This window comes from Carya illinoinensis, chromosome 9 (genome assembly GCF_018687715.1).
Source record: "Carya illinoinensis cultivar Pawnee chromosome 9, C.illinoinensisPawnee_v1, whole genome shotgun sequence".
Taxonomy (NCBI): domain Eukaryota; kingdom Viridiplantae; phylum Streptophyta; class Magnoliopsida; order Fagales; family Juglandaceae; genus Carya; species Carya illinoinensis.
In genome coordinates, this window is record NC_056760.1 from 4,215,793 (window position 1) to 4,234,308 (window position 18,516).

Genomic DNA, 18,516 nt, shown 5'->3' on the forward strand with positions numbered 1-18,516 from the left:
TGACGAGAGACAAATTTCGTTAATACAGATAAAATAGGTTTGGCTTAAAAATGTTTTATTGAACAGGGAAAAAAGTTAAATAAAAATATAATAAAATTATAATATAAGTTTTTAATATAATTTTTGTTTTAAAATTTTAAAAAATTAAATTATTTTTTATATTTTATTTAAAATTTTTGAAAAGTTGTAATAATTAAATAAAATATATATATATATATATATATATATTTATAAACAAACGATAGTATTAATAAAAATAGGTATAGTCCAAGTATACAATGAGGTATACAAAAGATAACACATATCTAGTTCGTTAAATAGGACAAAAAGAAATCATGTACATTTAGGCCATTGAAATCTATGACAATAGCCCATTGAAAGAAAGTGCTGAAAAATAACACACGAAGCTCCTTTAGTGTGTGCTTCTTCTCTTCGAAAGTCCTCTCGTTATGCTCTCGCTATAAGCATCATATAATACAGATAGGGATCATCTTTCAGATAGTTTTGATTTGTGAAGTACCTCTCGGCATCACCCAATTTGCCAAAAGATAAAATTTTAAAATTAAAAAATATTTGTATTTAAGTATTTTTAAAAAAAAAATGATAAATTTTGAGATGAGATAAAATAATATGTGTTTCCAAACTATGCCTTAAAATTTTGCGGATCTTTTCCTTATGTGCATAAAAGCATTCTTTGGAAGAAACATCAAACATATGGTATTATGTATAATACTTTTTTATAATTTAAATTTTATCTTGTTAATGACATGAACATGCAAAATTTCTATAATTTAACCGGAAGATTTTACAACTTATAAGTTTCACGTGTCAACACATGAGATTTATTATAATGATAAAAAATAAAAAAATCAATATTTTCATTATCGCAATATTTAGTATAATAATACACAAGTAATGTTATATACAATCTTATGGTATATAAATTTTGTACAATCATTCTAAAAAATCAAATTTTTAATAAAAAAATAAAATTTACTATTAAAAATTTGATTTTTCAATATGAATTATAGATTTAATCACCAGTAATGCTTCAGCTTGCACACCTTACTATAAGTGCGTTAAAAAAACAAAAAACAACTGGTGCTATATATATATTGAGAAAGAAACTATATGGTTTATATATATACATAGAAAAAAGATACACAATCTCTTACTATCCACACAACCTCCACATACTACACTTTTTTTAATTTTCTTAATTTTTTTCTTTTATCAAATATTTAATATATAGATAATGAATAAAAGAATTTAATTAATTTAAGAAGAATAAACTTAAAAAAAAATTTGAAAAAAAATTTAAAAAATATGGTGTGTAGAGGTTGGGAGGTTGTGTAGCATTGCTTATATATGTGTATATATATATGTGTGTGTGTGTGTATAAGTTAAAGAAACTATATGGTAAACGATAAAGGGTACATTTTATGTGTTTCTCTCTCCAGAGGCCATTTTCTCTCTACCAAACTTTCAGCCATCTTCCCATTTATTCCGCCTAAAAGGGGTGGACGTTTAGCTCCTCCCTCCCTCTTCCTGTCTGACAAACATCAGAATTATCTATAACTTTTTTGTTCCCGATCTTTTCGTAATTTTCCATTCGTAGTAACAAGATGCATCGATCTACTACCTACCGGCCTCTTACGACCGTCAAACCCCCCACAAATAGACTCTCCAGCCGTCAATATGTCAGAAGATGGAATACAACTGATCAAAAGAGTGGCGAGTGAGTCTCACGTGTGGCTCATATTGCGTGTGAAACTCACGCGCTGCCATGTTAGGGAGAGTTTGCCGTTGTCATGTGCGACACCACTAGGATCAGCAACTTCAGATTTTTCATATTCGACCATCACCTTATTTCCAAAAGTGGCGCGTGAACCACACACGCCTTCACAACCAATGACGGTCCTATCCCGGCGTATCAACTCATCTTCCAAGTGACAATGGAGGTGAATATTGTTCTGCTAACTTTAAGGAATTTCTAAGCCGCAATGGAATTTTTCATCGCCTACCTTGTCCTCACACAACTCAACAAAACGGTCTTGCTGAGAGAAAACATCGCCATATCATTAAAATGGGCCTCACACTCCTTACTCAATCTGGGTTACCCAAGAAGTTTTGGGTGGATGCCTTCTCAACATCTATTTTTATTATAAATCGTCTACCTACCCAGGTCCTTAATTTTTCATCTCCTTTTAAGCATCTCTTTCATCGTCCTCCTGATTTTAGTTACTTTAGGACTTTTGGCTATAAGTGTTTTCCCTATCTTCGTCCCCATATGCCTGATAAACTTTCCTACTGTAGCACCCCTTGCATCTTTATTGGCTATTGTTCTAATCAAAAAGGGTTTCAGTGTTTTGATCCTTCCTTCCGACGTGTTTATCTTTCCAGGAATGTGGTCTTCGATGAAGCTGTGTTTCCTACTCGTGGACAGTCCCTTATCACTGACTCTGGCAGTTCCATGACTTCCTCAGGTATCTCTCAAACTTTACTCATCTCTCCTCCTTCCCATATTTTATCCTCTATATCTTCTGACCAATCTCTAGTGCCCGATGCTCCTCTGCCTTTATCCCCTGATATTCATATGTCCACTGCCTTACCCGAGCCTCACTTAGTTTCTTCCCCTCCTACTACGCCAATATCCATTGACTCCCCTGAGCCTCTCGTCACCTCCTCTCCAACTACTACACATTCCCTTTCCAGCACTCCTGAACCTCAACTACCTCCACCTCCCTATCATGTTGTCACTCGATCTCAGTCTGGGCATCTCCAACCCCGTTCCTTCCCTGGCTTTAAATTATATTGCTCTACATGTCACCCATTTTCGTGCCTTGCATGCAGATGCTATCATTTATGAAACTCGTACCTATGCTCAAGCGGCATCTATGCCTTAGTGGCGTGCGGCAATGGAGAGTGAATTTCAAGCTTTACTAAGGAATGCCACCTGGACCCTATGTTCACGTCCCCCTGGTAAGAATGTTGTCCCCAACAAATGGGTGTTTAAATGCAAACGTAGACTTGATGGGAGTATTTAACGACTTAAAGCACGGTTGGTTGAAATTGGCTATCTCCAGCGCAATGGTCTGGACTTTCATGAAACCTTCAGCCCAGTTATAAAACCTTCTACTGTCTGTATGGTCCTTGCTCTAGCTGTTTCTTTCAACTGGGATATTCGGCAACTTGATGTTTCTAATGCCTTTCTACATGGTATTTTGGAAGAAGATGTGTATATGGCTCAACCAAAGGGGTTTGAGGATCCTGAGCATCCTAACTTTGTCTGCAAGCTTCATAAGTCCCTCTATGGTTTCAAATAAGCCCCTCGGGCTTGGTTCAACAGGTTGTCAATTGTTATTTTGTCTTTGGCTTCCATAGTTCTCAAGTTGACCCATTTTTGTTCACCTATCACCATGATTCAGTGCATGTTTTCTTGCTCATATACGTGGATGATATCCTTGCAACCTCTAATGATAGATCATTTGTCTCTTCTATAATATCCAAGCTGCAGTTGGAGTTTGCTATGAAAGATCTTGGTCAGCTGTCCTATTTTCTGGGCATTGAAGCTACTCGTGATTCCTTTGGTCTTCATCTTCGTCAAACAAGGTATATTATTGATCTTCTAGAACGAGTTAAACTTCTTGGCATTCGCCCCTATTGTGCTCCTGGTGTTTCTGGCACCAAATTATCCAAATTTGATGGCGAGACACTTTCGGATCCTTCAGAGCATCGCCATATTGTGGGTGCATTACAATATGTTACTCTTACATGTCCGTATATAGCCCATTCAGTGAATCAGCTATGCCAATACATGCAGACATTGACTACTGCACACTGGACAATAGCCAAACGAGTGTTGCGCTATTTAAAGAATACTTTTGATTATGGTCTTCTTTACAAATCTGTTTCATTTTCAGTTAATGCCTATTGTGACTCTGACTGGGCAGGTGACCCTGATGTCGACATGTGGTTATGGTATCTATGTTGGTCCTAATCTCATTTCTTGGTCTGCCAAGAAACAACCTGTGGTTTCTAAATCTAGTATTGAGGCCGAATACAGGTGTTTAGTGTTGGTTACGGCTGAAATATATTAGTTGCGTATACTCTTATGCGAGTTACATGTTTCTCTTGATTCCCCTCCTGTCATTTGGTGTGATAATATCAATACACTTGCTCTTGCTTCTAATCCTATTTTTCATGCACGGTCTAAACATATTAAAGTGGATTACCACTTTGTGCGTGAAAAGGTGGCAAATCGAGACATTCAACTGGAGCACATTCCCACTACTCTTCAACCAATTGATATTTTTACTAGGGGCCATATTGCTGATTGCTTATGTTTTCTAGTGCCAAACTGTCGGTTTGTGATCTCCCTCTCAGTTTGCGGGGGAATGTTAAGGGTAAAGATCACTTTGTTCTCTTGCTAACAGATTCAGTTGGTTTGGATAAAGATCAAACAAGATAAAAGCAAGTTGTTTAGCTTCCAAATCTTTACGGCTTGGTTGTTTGGTTTATGTAATCTGTTAGTTAGCTTATCTTCTCTAGTTTATCTCTTGTAACAAACATGTAAATTATCTTTATCTACTTGTAACAACAACGTATATAGATATGACAAATATACTCTGTGGCTGGTATTAAGCTAGATACAATGAAAATAGAAAATAGTAAAGTTCTAGAAGAATTGTAAGAATTGTAGACAAGTTTCTCTTGCTGTTAATGTAACCGTTTTGATACCTTCTTTACATGTATAAGTACCACACATTGTGGCAATGAAATGTAATGAAATTATTCCACAAATATTCTCCTTCTGTTAGTTGGTAAGTTTTCCAGAACAAATTTCAATTCTTTCACAAATTTCTTCATCCTTCTATCTCTATTTCAAAACTCAAAGATGGCATCATTTTCTAATAAATCACAAGAAGAGATACTGACCTCTAAGAAGCAACAATATTTGAGTTTAGATAACATCCTTATTTACCACATTTCGTAGTTGAACAGTAGATTGGTTGCCTTCCAGCTGACTGCACTTTGAACATTCAAATATTATCAAATTAGAGCTTTTTATCTATGGTTTGTCCAACTACTAGACCTTTTACACTTGAGACCTCAAAGGTTCAAACAACCAAAATTGACACATTTTACCATTCAACTACCAAAGTTTGACAAGTGGTACCATTGTCCAATTTTGATTGTTAGGATAGATGAAAAATTGGTAGTGTAGCCCAACTTGATAGTTAGATCTTAATGGAGGGTGTACATTCCAACTTGTTGGCAGTTTAAGGGTGCATGTGTCAATTTTGATGGTTTTGGGTGCAAATTATAAAACACCTGGTAGTTGGAGGTCGTAAGGTGTATTTTCTCCTAAAGTTTTCCCCCTTAAGAGTAGTCTGTGGATTTTGATAGCCTCTGGGAGAAATGGTTTGACAATTTTGGATGTTACAGACCTAAGAGTCTAAGACTGAAAATGATGCCCTTTAATCATTATTTCTTTATGTAGTAGAACATACAAATTTTGTAACATCTCAAACCCAAAAAATTGATTTTTTTTTTCATTATTTTGATTTATTTCATTTTTTATTTATTTTTATTTTTATTACTTCCATAATTTAACAATGGATCAGATTTAGAGGGTTTGTATTTCATTTGGAAGTCTCCTTATCAATATAGTTATCTTTAATTTTCAATTTGAATAGATTCGTAGAATAGAACCAACACTCCAATTCAAACTTTAACCAACCTCCAGATCACTCACGTACTCCCTCTTTTCTCTCTCTATAAAACTCACGAGACCCTTAGCTAAAAGGAGAAAAAATTATACACACCAGCCCAACGTAACAGTCTTTGCAAATTGAGAAAAAACACTCTCAGCCAATTGAGGCACTTAACTCATCGAAAACAGCCACAGAAATCGCCGGTCAGCCCAACTCCGGCAAACCCAGCTTGATAGTTCTCTCTCTAACTCTCTCACTATTTCTCTCTCCTGTATTGCACCACCATTTTGAGGAGCCCTTTGGCATCGCCGACCACTCGCAGCCACCCCTGAGACGCCGTTGAACTCAACCCACCTCCACCATCGTAGTGGGTCTCTTTCTTCTCTTGGTTGGTTTGTCACAAGCCACTCCTATAAGCTCCTTGTCTCTTTTATTTTGCTTTACTTTAGACTTTCCCAATGGCCCCTCAAATAAACTCTGATATTACTTTTATGCCCTTTAAGCCCCTAATTGTATACCCTGTAATCATCTTTTGAATAACCTTTGGTTAAAATTACAATCTTGCCATTAAGTGCCTATGCCATATTCATGTTTCTATATGTGGGCTGGCCTCTCACTTGGGCTTTGGGCCTCCCTATTTTCCTAAAGGGGTTGTTATCATATTATTTTAAATTGGGCTTGATTTACCAAATTTCAGAAACTGTTTTTAGTGTTTAAGTGAACAATTTCTTCAATTGGGCCTTTCTTTGTTTTAAAATATACTTTAGCCTATTATTTTAGTTCATATTTCAATTTACCTTTAACTAATTTTTATAAAATTATTAAGATATATGTTTACACAAAATATTAAGTATTATGATATGAGTTTTAAATATTATTATTTTATGAAATTTTTGTATAATTGAATATTTGTTAAATTATCTCTTTGGTATTATTTGAAGTATTTGGAATCCTACGACACGTTTTCTAGAAAATTTAGGAATGATTAGTGCCTCGTATAGGTTACGAGTTACGACGTAAGATTGTGGAAGCAGCGCTAAGAGATAATTAGTATGATCATGTAATTGCATTTGTACTGTAAATTTTCTAATTGTATACGAAAATATGATTTTTGACTATGCTACGCTACAAGCTAAGTCAAGGTTAGATTTCTTTCACGATCTTTGATAAATTATGATATTTTGCTTGCATGAATGAATTTGTTGTTTGATGGAGTGAATGATTCTAAAATCACATGGAAGCCATGAAATGTACATGTAGTAATTTAAGTCAAGTATGTCATGTAGTAAAATAACCAGATTATCTATGCCATGTTCATGTAGTGATTAAATCATATATGCTATGTAATATAGAACTTAGATCATGTATGCCAGGGAATGTTTATGTTTAGATCATACTATGCCATGTACAAAAATATGCCATTTTATGCTATACCATGTACAAGGATATGCCATTTTATGCTATGCCATTTACAAGTATATGACATGCTAGAAAAATTCATGACATTAAATAAGTTCTATGCATTAAGAAAAATAAGATGTTTAAGGGTGACACAGACTTAAGCGTGTTCACCACAAGCTATGTTAAGACGATGCCACAGACCTTAGCGTGGTTCACCATATGTTAAGTAAAACACGGACCTAAGCGTATTTCACTCCAAGTTATGTTAAGGATGACACGGACCTAAGCGTGTTCATTACAAGTCATGCTAAGGATGACACGGACCTAAGCATATTCATTACAAGTCAAGTTAAGGATGACACAGATCTAAGCGTGTTCATCACAATTTATGTTAAGGGTGACACGGACCTAAGCGTGTTCATCACAAGTTATGTTATGCGGTGCCACAGACTCAAGCGTGGTTCACCTTATGTTAAGTGAAACAAAGACTCAAGCGTGTTTCATTCCATGTTATGACAAGTTATGTAGTGTCATGGATTCAAGCGTGGTTCATCATATAATAAGTAAAAGACAAGATAAATAAGTAATTTATGCATTCATGTTATATGTTTGCCATGATTATGTATATTTCCGCTCATGTTGATGATGAATAGGCATGCTATGAGAATCTATGAATGATATATGTTTGTTTGAAGAGTCTTTCAAAAATTAGGTCTAAACTAAATTATAATTTTATGGTATGATGTACTATTTACTAAATATTTGACTCATTTTTTTTGTTTGTTTCTTTGTTCTTTTCTACGTTTAATTGTCACAAATGATGATTGTAAGGACGTAAAGCTGGAGGACCAGGAATACATCTAGTGCAAGGACTTAGTTTCTTTTATGATTTTTTTTTTTGGATAAAAAGTCACGCATAGAGTTAGTTTATGTTTTTATTTTATGTTTTCAATTTTATGTTTTCAAAGATAGTTATGTTCAGTTTTATTAATATTTTCAATAAATGAGATATTTCAGGATATGAATCTCTTTACCGGGTATTATATTATGTATGTTAGTAACATCTCTATCCTACGGGAACGGGGTGTTACAATTTACAAATTTGTTGTCTGGATAATTGTATTTAACAAACCAAGGAGTCGAGTTCATATTCATAGCTAAGGAAGACTACTGATAAATTGAAGAGAGTGATTTGTTGGGTAAAAATATAGCATTGTTTCTTATGAATGAGCTCTAAAGTTTAAAATTTGATAATGAAACAGTTTTAATTTGAGGATCTTCTCAATTCATTAAACGCACTCGTGCACACCCAAAATAGTGTGTAATTGTTTATATGTGGCTAATCTGTCAAACTGAACTAGGTGAACAATTTTAATTTTTGCGATCTGATACATCCAAATATTAGATGTTAAGACCGCCATAAGTTCAGATTTAGTCTGCACAGTCTTCTTAAACTAACATTTGCAAGCATTAATTTGTCATCAGCTTGTCTCTGTGATATTTGGTCAAGTCCTATAATGATATGAATGCCCTTTTTGGGATATTTTATAAATGTCTAGACGTTCACCCATAGAGATTTGTCTTGTGCTATGGAATACTGTAAAGCGATAATCCTATTGCTAATTTTAGTCCAATTCCAGTAGGTGAACTATTTGTTGTTATTGTGAAATGATTCAAGCACAGTTTCTTCTTGTCGAGGCTATGCTCATATAATTGGATATAACTCCACTTTACAACATATTGTCTCCATGAAAGATCAAGATGTGCAGAAACAGAACAGCAGAGTGGTTCCTGTAAGATTCTTCTACGTACTTTCGTTGGCCATACCTCAAGCTTAGTAGCTACATAAATACTTTTGGAATTCACCTAAAAGCTTTAGCCTATATTTATGAATTTTAGTATCATATTAGGTAAGTTTTCATGGAATTTGTCTTACATATTGAGAAGCATTGTATGTGGATTGAAATAAGTATAAAATTCGAAAAGAGGGGATTGTATATATTAATAGACTTACATGCCTAGATAACTTATTTGCATCAAGCACTTGATTATGTCTTTCAAGCATTTGATTATGTATGTCCTTCAAGGGGCAGCTATGTGTCGTGAATCTTGCTTAGTTTTTGTAGGCACTTGAGCTAAAAGTTCTTTGCCACTTAAATTCTAAATTATAGTTATTGCTCTTCATAATTTTGGTTTTAATCAGTCTGAATCCACATGTTGGAGGTATATATGTGAAAGATGGCTAACAAAACCTTTATGTGGTGACACATTTACCAATAGCATACTAAGTTGTCACTAAAAGAGAGACATTGACTCAGTAAGGGGTCTCAATGTTGTGAAGAAAGACAAAAACATTGCATGATGAGTGAAGTGGATCTCCGATTCATTTAATTAAAAGGATAGACAAAAGATCGATATCCATTTTGTGATGATGTTGGAGTATCACTCCTATAATTGAAGTCAACTCGTTAATGACAGCTTCCATATTTCGCGAACATGAGACAAAATGTGAAATCATAATGAAGTTGCTTCTTTTTTTTACCCCCTTCAGGTAAACCTATTTGGACATTGATTGCAAAAAATTATATTTTATATTTTCCAAAATAACCATGGTTAAACTTTTTTTTTTTTTTAAGTAACTTTATGTAAAAAGAAGCTTGTAAAATTTAAGACGAGCTGTTATGACCAACTATGTGGAAATCATCATGTTGAACATCTTTATCCAACTCAAAACTCCTCTCGAGTAGTATGAAGAAATATATGAGAAGAATCAGTTTTTTAATTCGAATTTGGAAGAAATTATTGTGGGGATGCACTCTAAAAGGGTGAACATGAGAAACATTGACTACAAGAAAGGTCACAAAATTTTTGAAATGAGAAGAACCAAAAGTTTGGGAGGGTTTATAGCTGGCTTCTTATTTTATTTGTTAGTTGGATAAGTAAAATTAGAACTTATTTTACACTCTTCAATTTCTTGGGATCTATAGACATCTATTTTTCCCAATTGCTCTTCTTTACCATAAACTTTTTCCATTAGATGTTTAAGTGCACGTTTTGTTTAGAAACCAGCCACTATTACTTGTAGAGTCAGACTTGAAGTGTGGCCCCATCATTTGTTTTGTTTCAATATCTGTCTAGTAGGAATAAAGCATGGTAGACCTTTCCCATTTCGTTTCTTTGTGAACAGAGTTGCTTTCATTCACATGCTTGTGTTTTTTCTTGGCATGAAATTTTGTGCTTTGAATGCACCGTACCGGATAAGAATGAAAACTTAATGCGGATCAAAGTATCAAAACTCAATTGGTGTGAGAAGGATGGAAAATGTGTTCTTAGTCCGGTTTCGAGTCCTCTTGGTAAATACGTTCTTAATCTGGTTTCAAGTCCTCTTGGAAATTCTGTAGAAGTTCATTGGAAAGTTGAAGAAAATGTTCTGAAACATGCATCTCCAGAAGGAATTATGAAGGCTTGTGGAGAAGTTGACATGGAGGCCCTCATTACAACTGATGACGCTATATGGAGAGGCTTTGGAGCTTTGGATGATAATTAATTTTCTTCCTATTACAATTGATTCTACTGACTTTGAAGCCAGTATCCACGATGCATGCATATCTCCCCATGTAATCTACAGGCGGTGTTTCATAACAATGCGGACTGGCTGGACAGAATCTACAGAAGTGGATTAGTTGAGTTATTGCTCGTATGCACAAGTTGTTGCACTTGACGTTTCTCATAATTGTAAGACTTTAGCTACGATCACAACACGTTAGTTCATGATCTGAGTTTATTTTGAAGAGGAATTTAATCTGTTTGTTAGCACACTGTTACTTTCATCGTAGAGATGTCATCTGATGTTATATATGGAATCACACGGACATTACTGTACATATCGCTCTGTTTAATACACTTAAATAAAGTTTTTTTTAGTGAGGTTGATGCCTTACATCTAACTCATAGTGCGATCTTCTCTTTGCACTAGTCAATTTTTTACCAGAGTTCCAACAAAGTTTCCACTGCCCCATAGCCTTGTACTTACCTTTGTTATTTAGAGCCAAAGATGTGTAGGATAACTGTCGTAGTCTACTATTTTTTTGGCCATATACGTACCGTGTGGCCATCTGTGGGGCCAGCATCAATGTTTCATGAAGTGCGTACTGCCTTCTGGAAGATTCTTTGTCCAGGAGCAAGAATTGCCAAAGGGTCATAGTTCGATTTCCTCTGTACAAATACTTCCCAGAGAGAGCCAAAGTGAGTTTGCCACTCTTCACGTGTGTTGTAGTGGGGCAGGTATTGCTTCATTCCAAGTTGGGCTGTGGCGCAGAAGTCTAGAATCCTTTTGTTTTGTATTAAAATGTGTTCTAAGCCATCTGTTCCTGTAGAAGATGGCACTGCAGAGGATAAAAATGCCACTAGGTAGAAAATGTCTTCATCTGGGGTAACTAAAGATGTTTTGTTGTTCCACCTAAAACACAGAAATAAGGGAAATTGAGGTTGAGATTATGAAATATTCTGAGATATTCTCTATAAAATAATTAGAACCATTGAATAAGTACTTCGATTGGTTGACTGGGTAGATAATGATAGGACCGTTGCTTGTGTGTGTAAGAATGTTGCCGAAGATCTCCTCAGCAAAAACAGAAATTCTGCTCTTGGGGACGAGAAGATTCAGCCATGGGTGAGGAACTTCCCACAAACCCTTTGCTCGTAGTTTTTTCTCAGACACATGAACTCTATCCAGAAATTCCACATAAGAAACTTCTGACAGGAAGAGTGTGGACGGAATATAATTCAACTGCGACAGTAACTTTTTAATATCCTGCTTTTGAAATAGAGGTAAACAGAAATTTTAGGTTGTGCCTTTGTACGTATATATTGAAAGTACAATGTGATAGTTTCTAAGCTAGTTTCACCTGATTCATAGTTTTAGTCTCATCTGGATTGAAGTATTTGACCATTTCAAGACTGTACAGAGTTCTTCCATCTGAAGTGAATTCATTGGCTTGAAGCGGGTCCTTGGGACTGAAAGAAGATCTCCAGTTATTAAGAAGGCCGGTTCTGTTTATATTTACGAATCCTTCAACGTAGTCGAATGAATTCTCAGATGATATCAAGTGCTCTTGATCTTTGGAAAATGTGGAGAATTCTGAGTAGAGCACTCTAATCCATTTCACCTGTCCAAAGTAAATGGTTTTGCTATAAAGGGAGGCACTTTTATATAGCCTTGGATATTAATGTGCTTTAAAGAAAATAAATGTATTCTCACCATCTTTGGTGCTGGTCCAAGAGAAATCCTAGCTCGGGTGATGATGCCAAACTGTCCAAGCCCACCAAGAACAGCATAGAAGAGGTCAGCATTTTGTTTCTCAGAACAGGTAACCACTTCTCCCTTTCCTGCGCTCAAAATCTTGGCCTATATTAGTTGTGACTTTCATGGTTTTGGCACTGAAACTAGCAGTTATATTTGCGTACTGCATCTTATCTTGAAGGGCAAATCTATTAAAGACTCACGATCAGAGCACCTCATTATTGTGGATAGAGGGTATCATTGTTATTTCAACCGAATCAAGGTACTGTACTTAATTTACTAGAGTACCCTTTTCTTTTCGTGAAATGACAGTGCTATGTCCCTTGTTAGTGATCTGTGGTTGAGCCTAATTGTACTGTAACCATGCTCTTGGGAAAGACTAAATGGATTGATGGAACATTACCTGTGACAACTTCAAGCTGGTAGACGTTGTTGATCTGGGGTCCATGCTGGAATGCCTGCCCACTAATTCCAGCATTTGACAGAGTACCCCCAACAGTGAGATGAAGGTAATCTGTCCAAGATTTAGGAGCCAGCCCATGTTTGAGAGTTTCATGCAGAATATTTATCCACAACTCACCACCTGAAACATCTACGTAAGGCATATCTCCAGTATGAACTTGCATTTTAAGTCCCTGAAGTGATTCCATGTTGATAACTATGCCTTGATGGGCTTGAGCTTGACCCTGGATGGAGTGAGCATGGCCTCTAGCAGCAACTGTGAGCTCTGAAGCAGAACCCATTTTGAAAATATGCCTTATCGTGGTGGAAATATCAGAAACTGATTTTGGGTGTAGGACTGCTGATGGGAGGAAATGATATAGGTTGCCAAAGTCCTTGGCTGCATGGTGATTGTTCTCAAAACTGAAGTACCCATCTAGGGTAAGTGTTTCCAATGATGAAAGACTAATATTGGTCGAATTGAAACGTGGTGGAACCGTTAGAGTGGCAAAAGAGTTGTTAGAACAAAGATTTGTTCTATCGGGTATGCAGCTTAAGAATAAAATCATGAGAATCTTGAGGTGTATAATGTTATTCTGCTTGAGAAAGCTCAAAGATGCCGACCCCATCTTTTTTCTTAGGATCTGTTGAGAGAGGAAGAGAAAGGGTGAGAGGGTGAGTGGGGGGGGAGAGGGGGAGCTTCTCTTTGTTGTATTTTGTGAGGCAAAGCAAAAGGAGAGGTGTGGAAGAGCCCAAGGAAATGAACGGCAGAGAAAAGAATTTAAAGGGAGGTTTTGGGCGGCATAGTCAATCACATACACAGTGATGACTCCGTATATAGACCCGTCTGTCATGTTATATTTTCGGTGCCCTGGTGTGCGTATAGGATTTGCCTTTTGGCTTACCTTTTTTGTGTTCGAAAGTTAGGAGATGAAAAAAGTCACAGGAAAGTGAAGATTTGGGTACAGTTCCCACAGTAATAAACACATTTTCTACCTCTTTACTTGGCCATTTATGTAGTTTTGTATTGCCGTTTCAAGTGATGATAGTACCCCAAGATGCCCAAGACATCGACCTGCTAGTTACAGTCACTACCATCTGATTTTCTTTTTTAATGAATATATTGCACGAGTGCTCTTTTGTCAGAGCTTTGCAACATTGGGATTTAATTCTCCGATCATAGAGTGATCGGCGGGCCGGCCCCTACTAAGTCTCACGCTATCACAGCAGAGTGTTTGAGGTGCATCGGATTGTTGGGTCCCACTGCAGTGGGGATTCTTGGGAAAGGGTATAACATGTATTTTTTTGGATGGAAAATACTAGTTTCTCACTGATCAAAAGTGTCCTTAGTGCATTTTTAAAAAAATATTTTTAAAAAATTACCACTAATAAATTTGTGTATTTTTTTAACATTTAAAAACAAAAATAAAAAATAAAAAAATAAAATGCACTACGGGCACTTTGGAGGGCATTTTTGGAAGACAAACTAGCATCACTCTTTGTGGAGTAGCTAGATCTCTCCTCCTAGAGCTACACTGTTTCAACTTAAAAAAGCTTCCAGATTTAGCATGTTCAGAAAGCACCAACCACTTCACTACTTGATGCATAGTTCTGTTTAAAAAGACAACCTTTTCTGGTATTATCTATCTGGTGTAAAATATGATATTTTTAATTATTTTATTTGCCAACATAAAGCGAAATGATAAAAAATCTCCTATATTTTCAAGTTTTTATGTTTTGTCCTCCTATGACATGAATTACCTGTTGTCCTATGTATATGTATGTAAGGACGAGTGACATTAATTTGTTGTGTTTCTTGATGTTCAAACTTGTTTACCTAAATCTTGGCATGGATTCGATCGAGATATCTACTTGGGGAATGTACCAATACTAGCTAGTATTAGAATCATAAATTTCAATACATCAGAAGAAAAATGATAAACACGTCACTTTTTATAACACTTTATACGATAATATTTTAAAAGGAGCTGTGTTTTTATAAATTGTCTTATAAATATAACACAATTTTATTAAAATATTCTTATTTTATAATGTATTGTAAAATGTGTTGTCTGGATATCATTATTCTATAAAAAAAAATCTGTACAGTAGCCAACTCTGATATTGATGGGATTTCTTATTGGTCAATCAAATAAATTAACAATGACTTGAGCCCTTTCATAATGCAAAACTCTATGGCCATTTAGAAAATGACGTTGTCAAACTTCTTGGGTACAGGACTGGCATTTGTAATTGATTTGTAAGAAATGGCCAAAGATCTGATGTGAGTTAAAAGGCAAATCTATTTTGATCATGAACTTGTATTCTTATACTGACGTGGACGTGACAAAACTTGAAAGATGGGAACTTAAATCGAAAATAAGAGGGGTTTTGTGGGGGCTCAAGCACGTGATCCTCAAGGTTCAATGTTGGGTGGAGAGAGGAACTGCTGTATTGACCATCGCTACGATACAAACTGTCAAACCAACTGTGAACTTGTGAAGGAACATCCTGTACGTACATTCTTAAAGATAAGAGGAACTATTTAAGCTTTTACCATGAAGTAAAAGATCCTCTTGAGATTGAACCTGTTTGGTTGGGTTTGTACCAGAGAAAGCAATGAAAAACTTTGATATCACTGGGAATCGATCTGGTTATCTGAATCGAAACTACTACTTTTTTTCTTTCTGCCAAAATAAGAAAAAAATATGATTGGATGAAGTGAACAAGCTTGTACTTGGGTTCCTATCATGTTACTCTGTCAGCTTGCTGTTTCACCTAAAAACATTTGTATAAAAACTTAGTGCATGCAGGAGTCAGGCTGTGTTTTTATGTGTTTTACAGCAATGATATATATATATATATATATATATATGTATGTATGTATATGTCTATAGCTGGTGTTGGAAAAGTGGGGGGCCTGGGGTTCTTGGCCTGATCTGTAGGAAGAGTGGGAAGTGGATGCAGGCAATGACAGTTTGAATGTGGGGGGGGAGAAGTAGTAGCACTATTAAAGGTGTTAACCTAATAAATAGGGTGGTCTTGGAGTCTTAGATCCCAGCAGTGGGACATGATCCTTGAAATGATTCCCACGTTTGATGCTTTTTCTACATAGCTTTTTGTGCCCAACAAACCACTATATATTCTGGAAATTATCACCTCAATTTGCTTTCCTTGTTGGGTGATCGAGAAAAATAAACAAACCATTTTCATTCAGCAACTCTTTTTTAAGAGAAACATGTGTTACCCCAAGGGATCAAACTCGATTATTGGACGTAAATCATTCTCATTTCAACCAATGATCAAAGAGAGAAAAAAAAAATCATGTTCTTAATAAAAAAACTCATGGTTTGTTATTAGAAGTTGACGCCTTCTATATTTTATTTTCCATTTGTTCGAGAATATTTCCCTCATGGAGTAGTGCTCCAAAGAGCACAAACTGAGAATCTGAAGGCCAAATAGTCAAAGAGATGTCAGGGACATGCAGCCTTTAATAGTACCAGCTTTCCTTTTGGCAAAGATTATTATATAAATGTCAACAGTGCAAAGAAAAATAGCCACATATAGATTTCCCACACAAAATTGTTAATTTCTTGAACTCCACTCCAAGACAGGCAAGTCAAAAAGGTCTTACAGCTAATGGGCAATGCTTTTCACTTATGACGTATACCTCTATTCTGTCTGAAGAAATGGGATAATGTAAGATATATGCAGAGGGTCGAATCCTCTTGCCTCAATTTCCTAAAAGAAATTAATGATACTTTAATACTGGTGTCGAGTTCATCACATGGCTCAGCTAGCAACTGCATGCTTTGGAAGTGAGATTTCGGTACGTCTGATCAGATTCAAGTACTCATGAAAAATAAAAACAAAACAAAATATCTTCACAGTTCAATTCTGAGCATAAAGGATCGAGTTCAATCTTGATCTCATCAGAAGAACAGTGACAAAAGTAGAAGGGTGGAACTTAAATAAAAGAAGATAAAATAAAAAAAGAAAGAAAAATAAGAAAGAAAGAAAAAAGAAGAAGGGCCAGGCACCTTCACACTGACGATTTTTTGTTTTCAATTTTGTAATTATGAATTGTTTTATCCTGCACACCAAAATGTAGACAAAACTTTAAAACCAAAAGGCTGGTCTATAAACTAGACTGGCTTTGGGATCCTAGATCCCACTGTCTCAGACAGACCAACATGACTACTTTTTTTAATTATCCTTTATTATTAAAATATCTTAATTCAATGCCAAAAACACATAACCAATGCTGAAGTTTCTCATCCATTCAATCTTTTTTAATTTATTACGAGCGCATGATCACCATTCTACTTATTGTTGTTAGCTACCTAAGCTAGCTCTCATCTGACAAAGCAGCTGTATTACACAAAACCATTTTCTCTAATTTGCAAATTAAACTCCGGTTTATATATAAGAAGTGTTTAATTTTATCTCATCTTATCAGTATAATTTTTTTTAAATTTTTATTAAAATATAATAAATAATTAAATTTTTTTAATCTAAAAATGATAATAATATTAAAAAATAATATTTTAATAATATTTTATTTAATTTTTAACTTTTATCACAACTAATCATCTTATCTCAACTTATTATCCAAACAGCACTAAAGTCTTCTAAAACATGATTGCAATTAGGGTGTCTTCCAAATTTATACCCTAGCTATAAATTAACCATACCTTACAGATGATTTTCATAATAATCATATACATTATAAGAAAAATACTTATTTGTACTCAATTATTTACTACTAAAATGACAATTTCTTATCAAAATAAATCAATTCTCGTCACAAATACTTCATTTTCATACGGTGAAAATGAATTTGGGCAATTTTCAGCATCTTGATATCTTCTAAACTGGTAATATTGCAAACTTTAATTTAAAAATATAGAAAAATATTTTCAATGTGGATAGAGATCAGAGATCAGTTGGTTTAGCCGCAGCAACTCATATGTGATTGAATAGATAGAAACGTTTTACGAAGAAACAAATAATAGGCATGCGTGGTGTGCCCAGCTAGCTGATCCCCCGGCTGTCAATGACTCAATACAGCTGATTGAACTTGTTTGTCATCAGTTAAGAGTTCTGATAATGACCATATATAGTACTTATTCCTTGTATATATTCGAGATTAATAGTGACATATATATATGCATGAATATATGGTAAAATTAATATGCCTATGCCTATCTATATATACTTAATGTATTAATGATTTGTTCTTAAATAGGAATCATGACGTACGTACACTACAACAAAAATGATTTTTTGGGACGAAATTACTTTGGGACGAATTGAAAATCGTCCCAAAAAGTGGGATTTAGGAACGAAATTTGAATTTCGTTCCAAAATGACGATGGTTATGCCATACCGTTCGAACTCGTTCGAACGGTATTCTTAGGGACGAATATTTTTGTCCCAAATAAGTTAACCGTTCGACCGTTAATGATTAACCGTTCGAACGTTTAATTTTCACCGTTTGAACGTAATATTGGCGCGATAGGCAAAATTATTTTGGAGGGAAATTGATAAACCGTTCGAACGGTTAATATTAACCGTTCGAATGATGCATATTCACCGTTCAAACGTTATTTGAATCGTTCGAACGGTGACAGAGTTTTAATTTTTTAAGTTTTT

The 18,516-nt window shown here is 35.2% G+C and overlaps 1 protein-coding gene across 2 annotated transcripts; it reads right to left on the reverse strand.

Moving 5' to 3' along the window:
* Positions 1–10,943: 10,943 nt before the first annotated feature.
* Positions 10,944–13,490, reverse strand: LOC122275492 (cytokinin dehydrogenase 1-like). 2 transcript variants are annotated; one of them, XM_043084583.1, is made up of 5 exons: positions 12,824–13,490; positions 12,379–12,506; positions 12,026–12,286; positions 11,669–11,931; positions 10,944–11,577 (listed from the first exon to the last, which is right to left on the reverse strand). In XM_043084583.1, the coding sequence occupies exons 1-5, from the start codon at positions 13,488–13,490 to the stop codon at positions 11,256–11,258; spliced, it is 1,641 nt and encodes a 546-aa protein (XP_042940517.1). In that variant the 3' UTR covers positions 10,944–11,255. The 2 variants fall into 2 exon arrangements, with proteins under 2 accessions (XP_042940517.1, XP_042940516.1); XM_043084582.1 differs by having other exon boundaries at positions 11,669–11,934.
* Between the last annotated feature and the right edge of the window lie 5,026 nt (positions 13,491–18,516).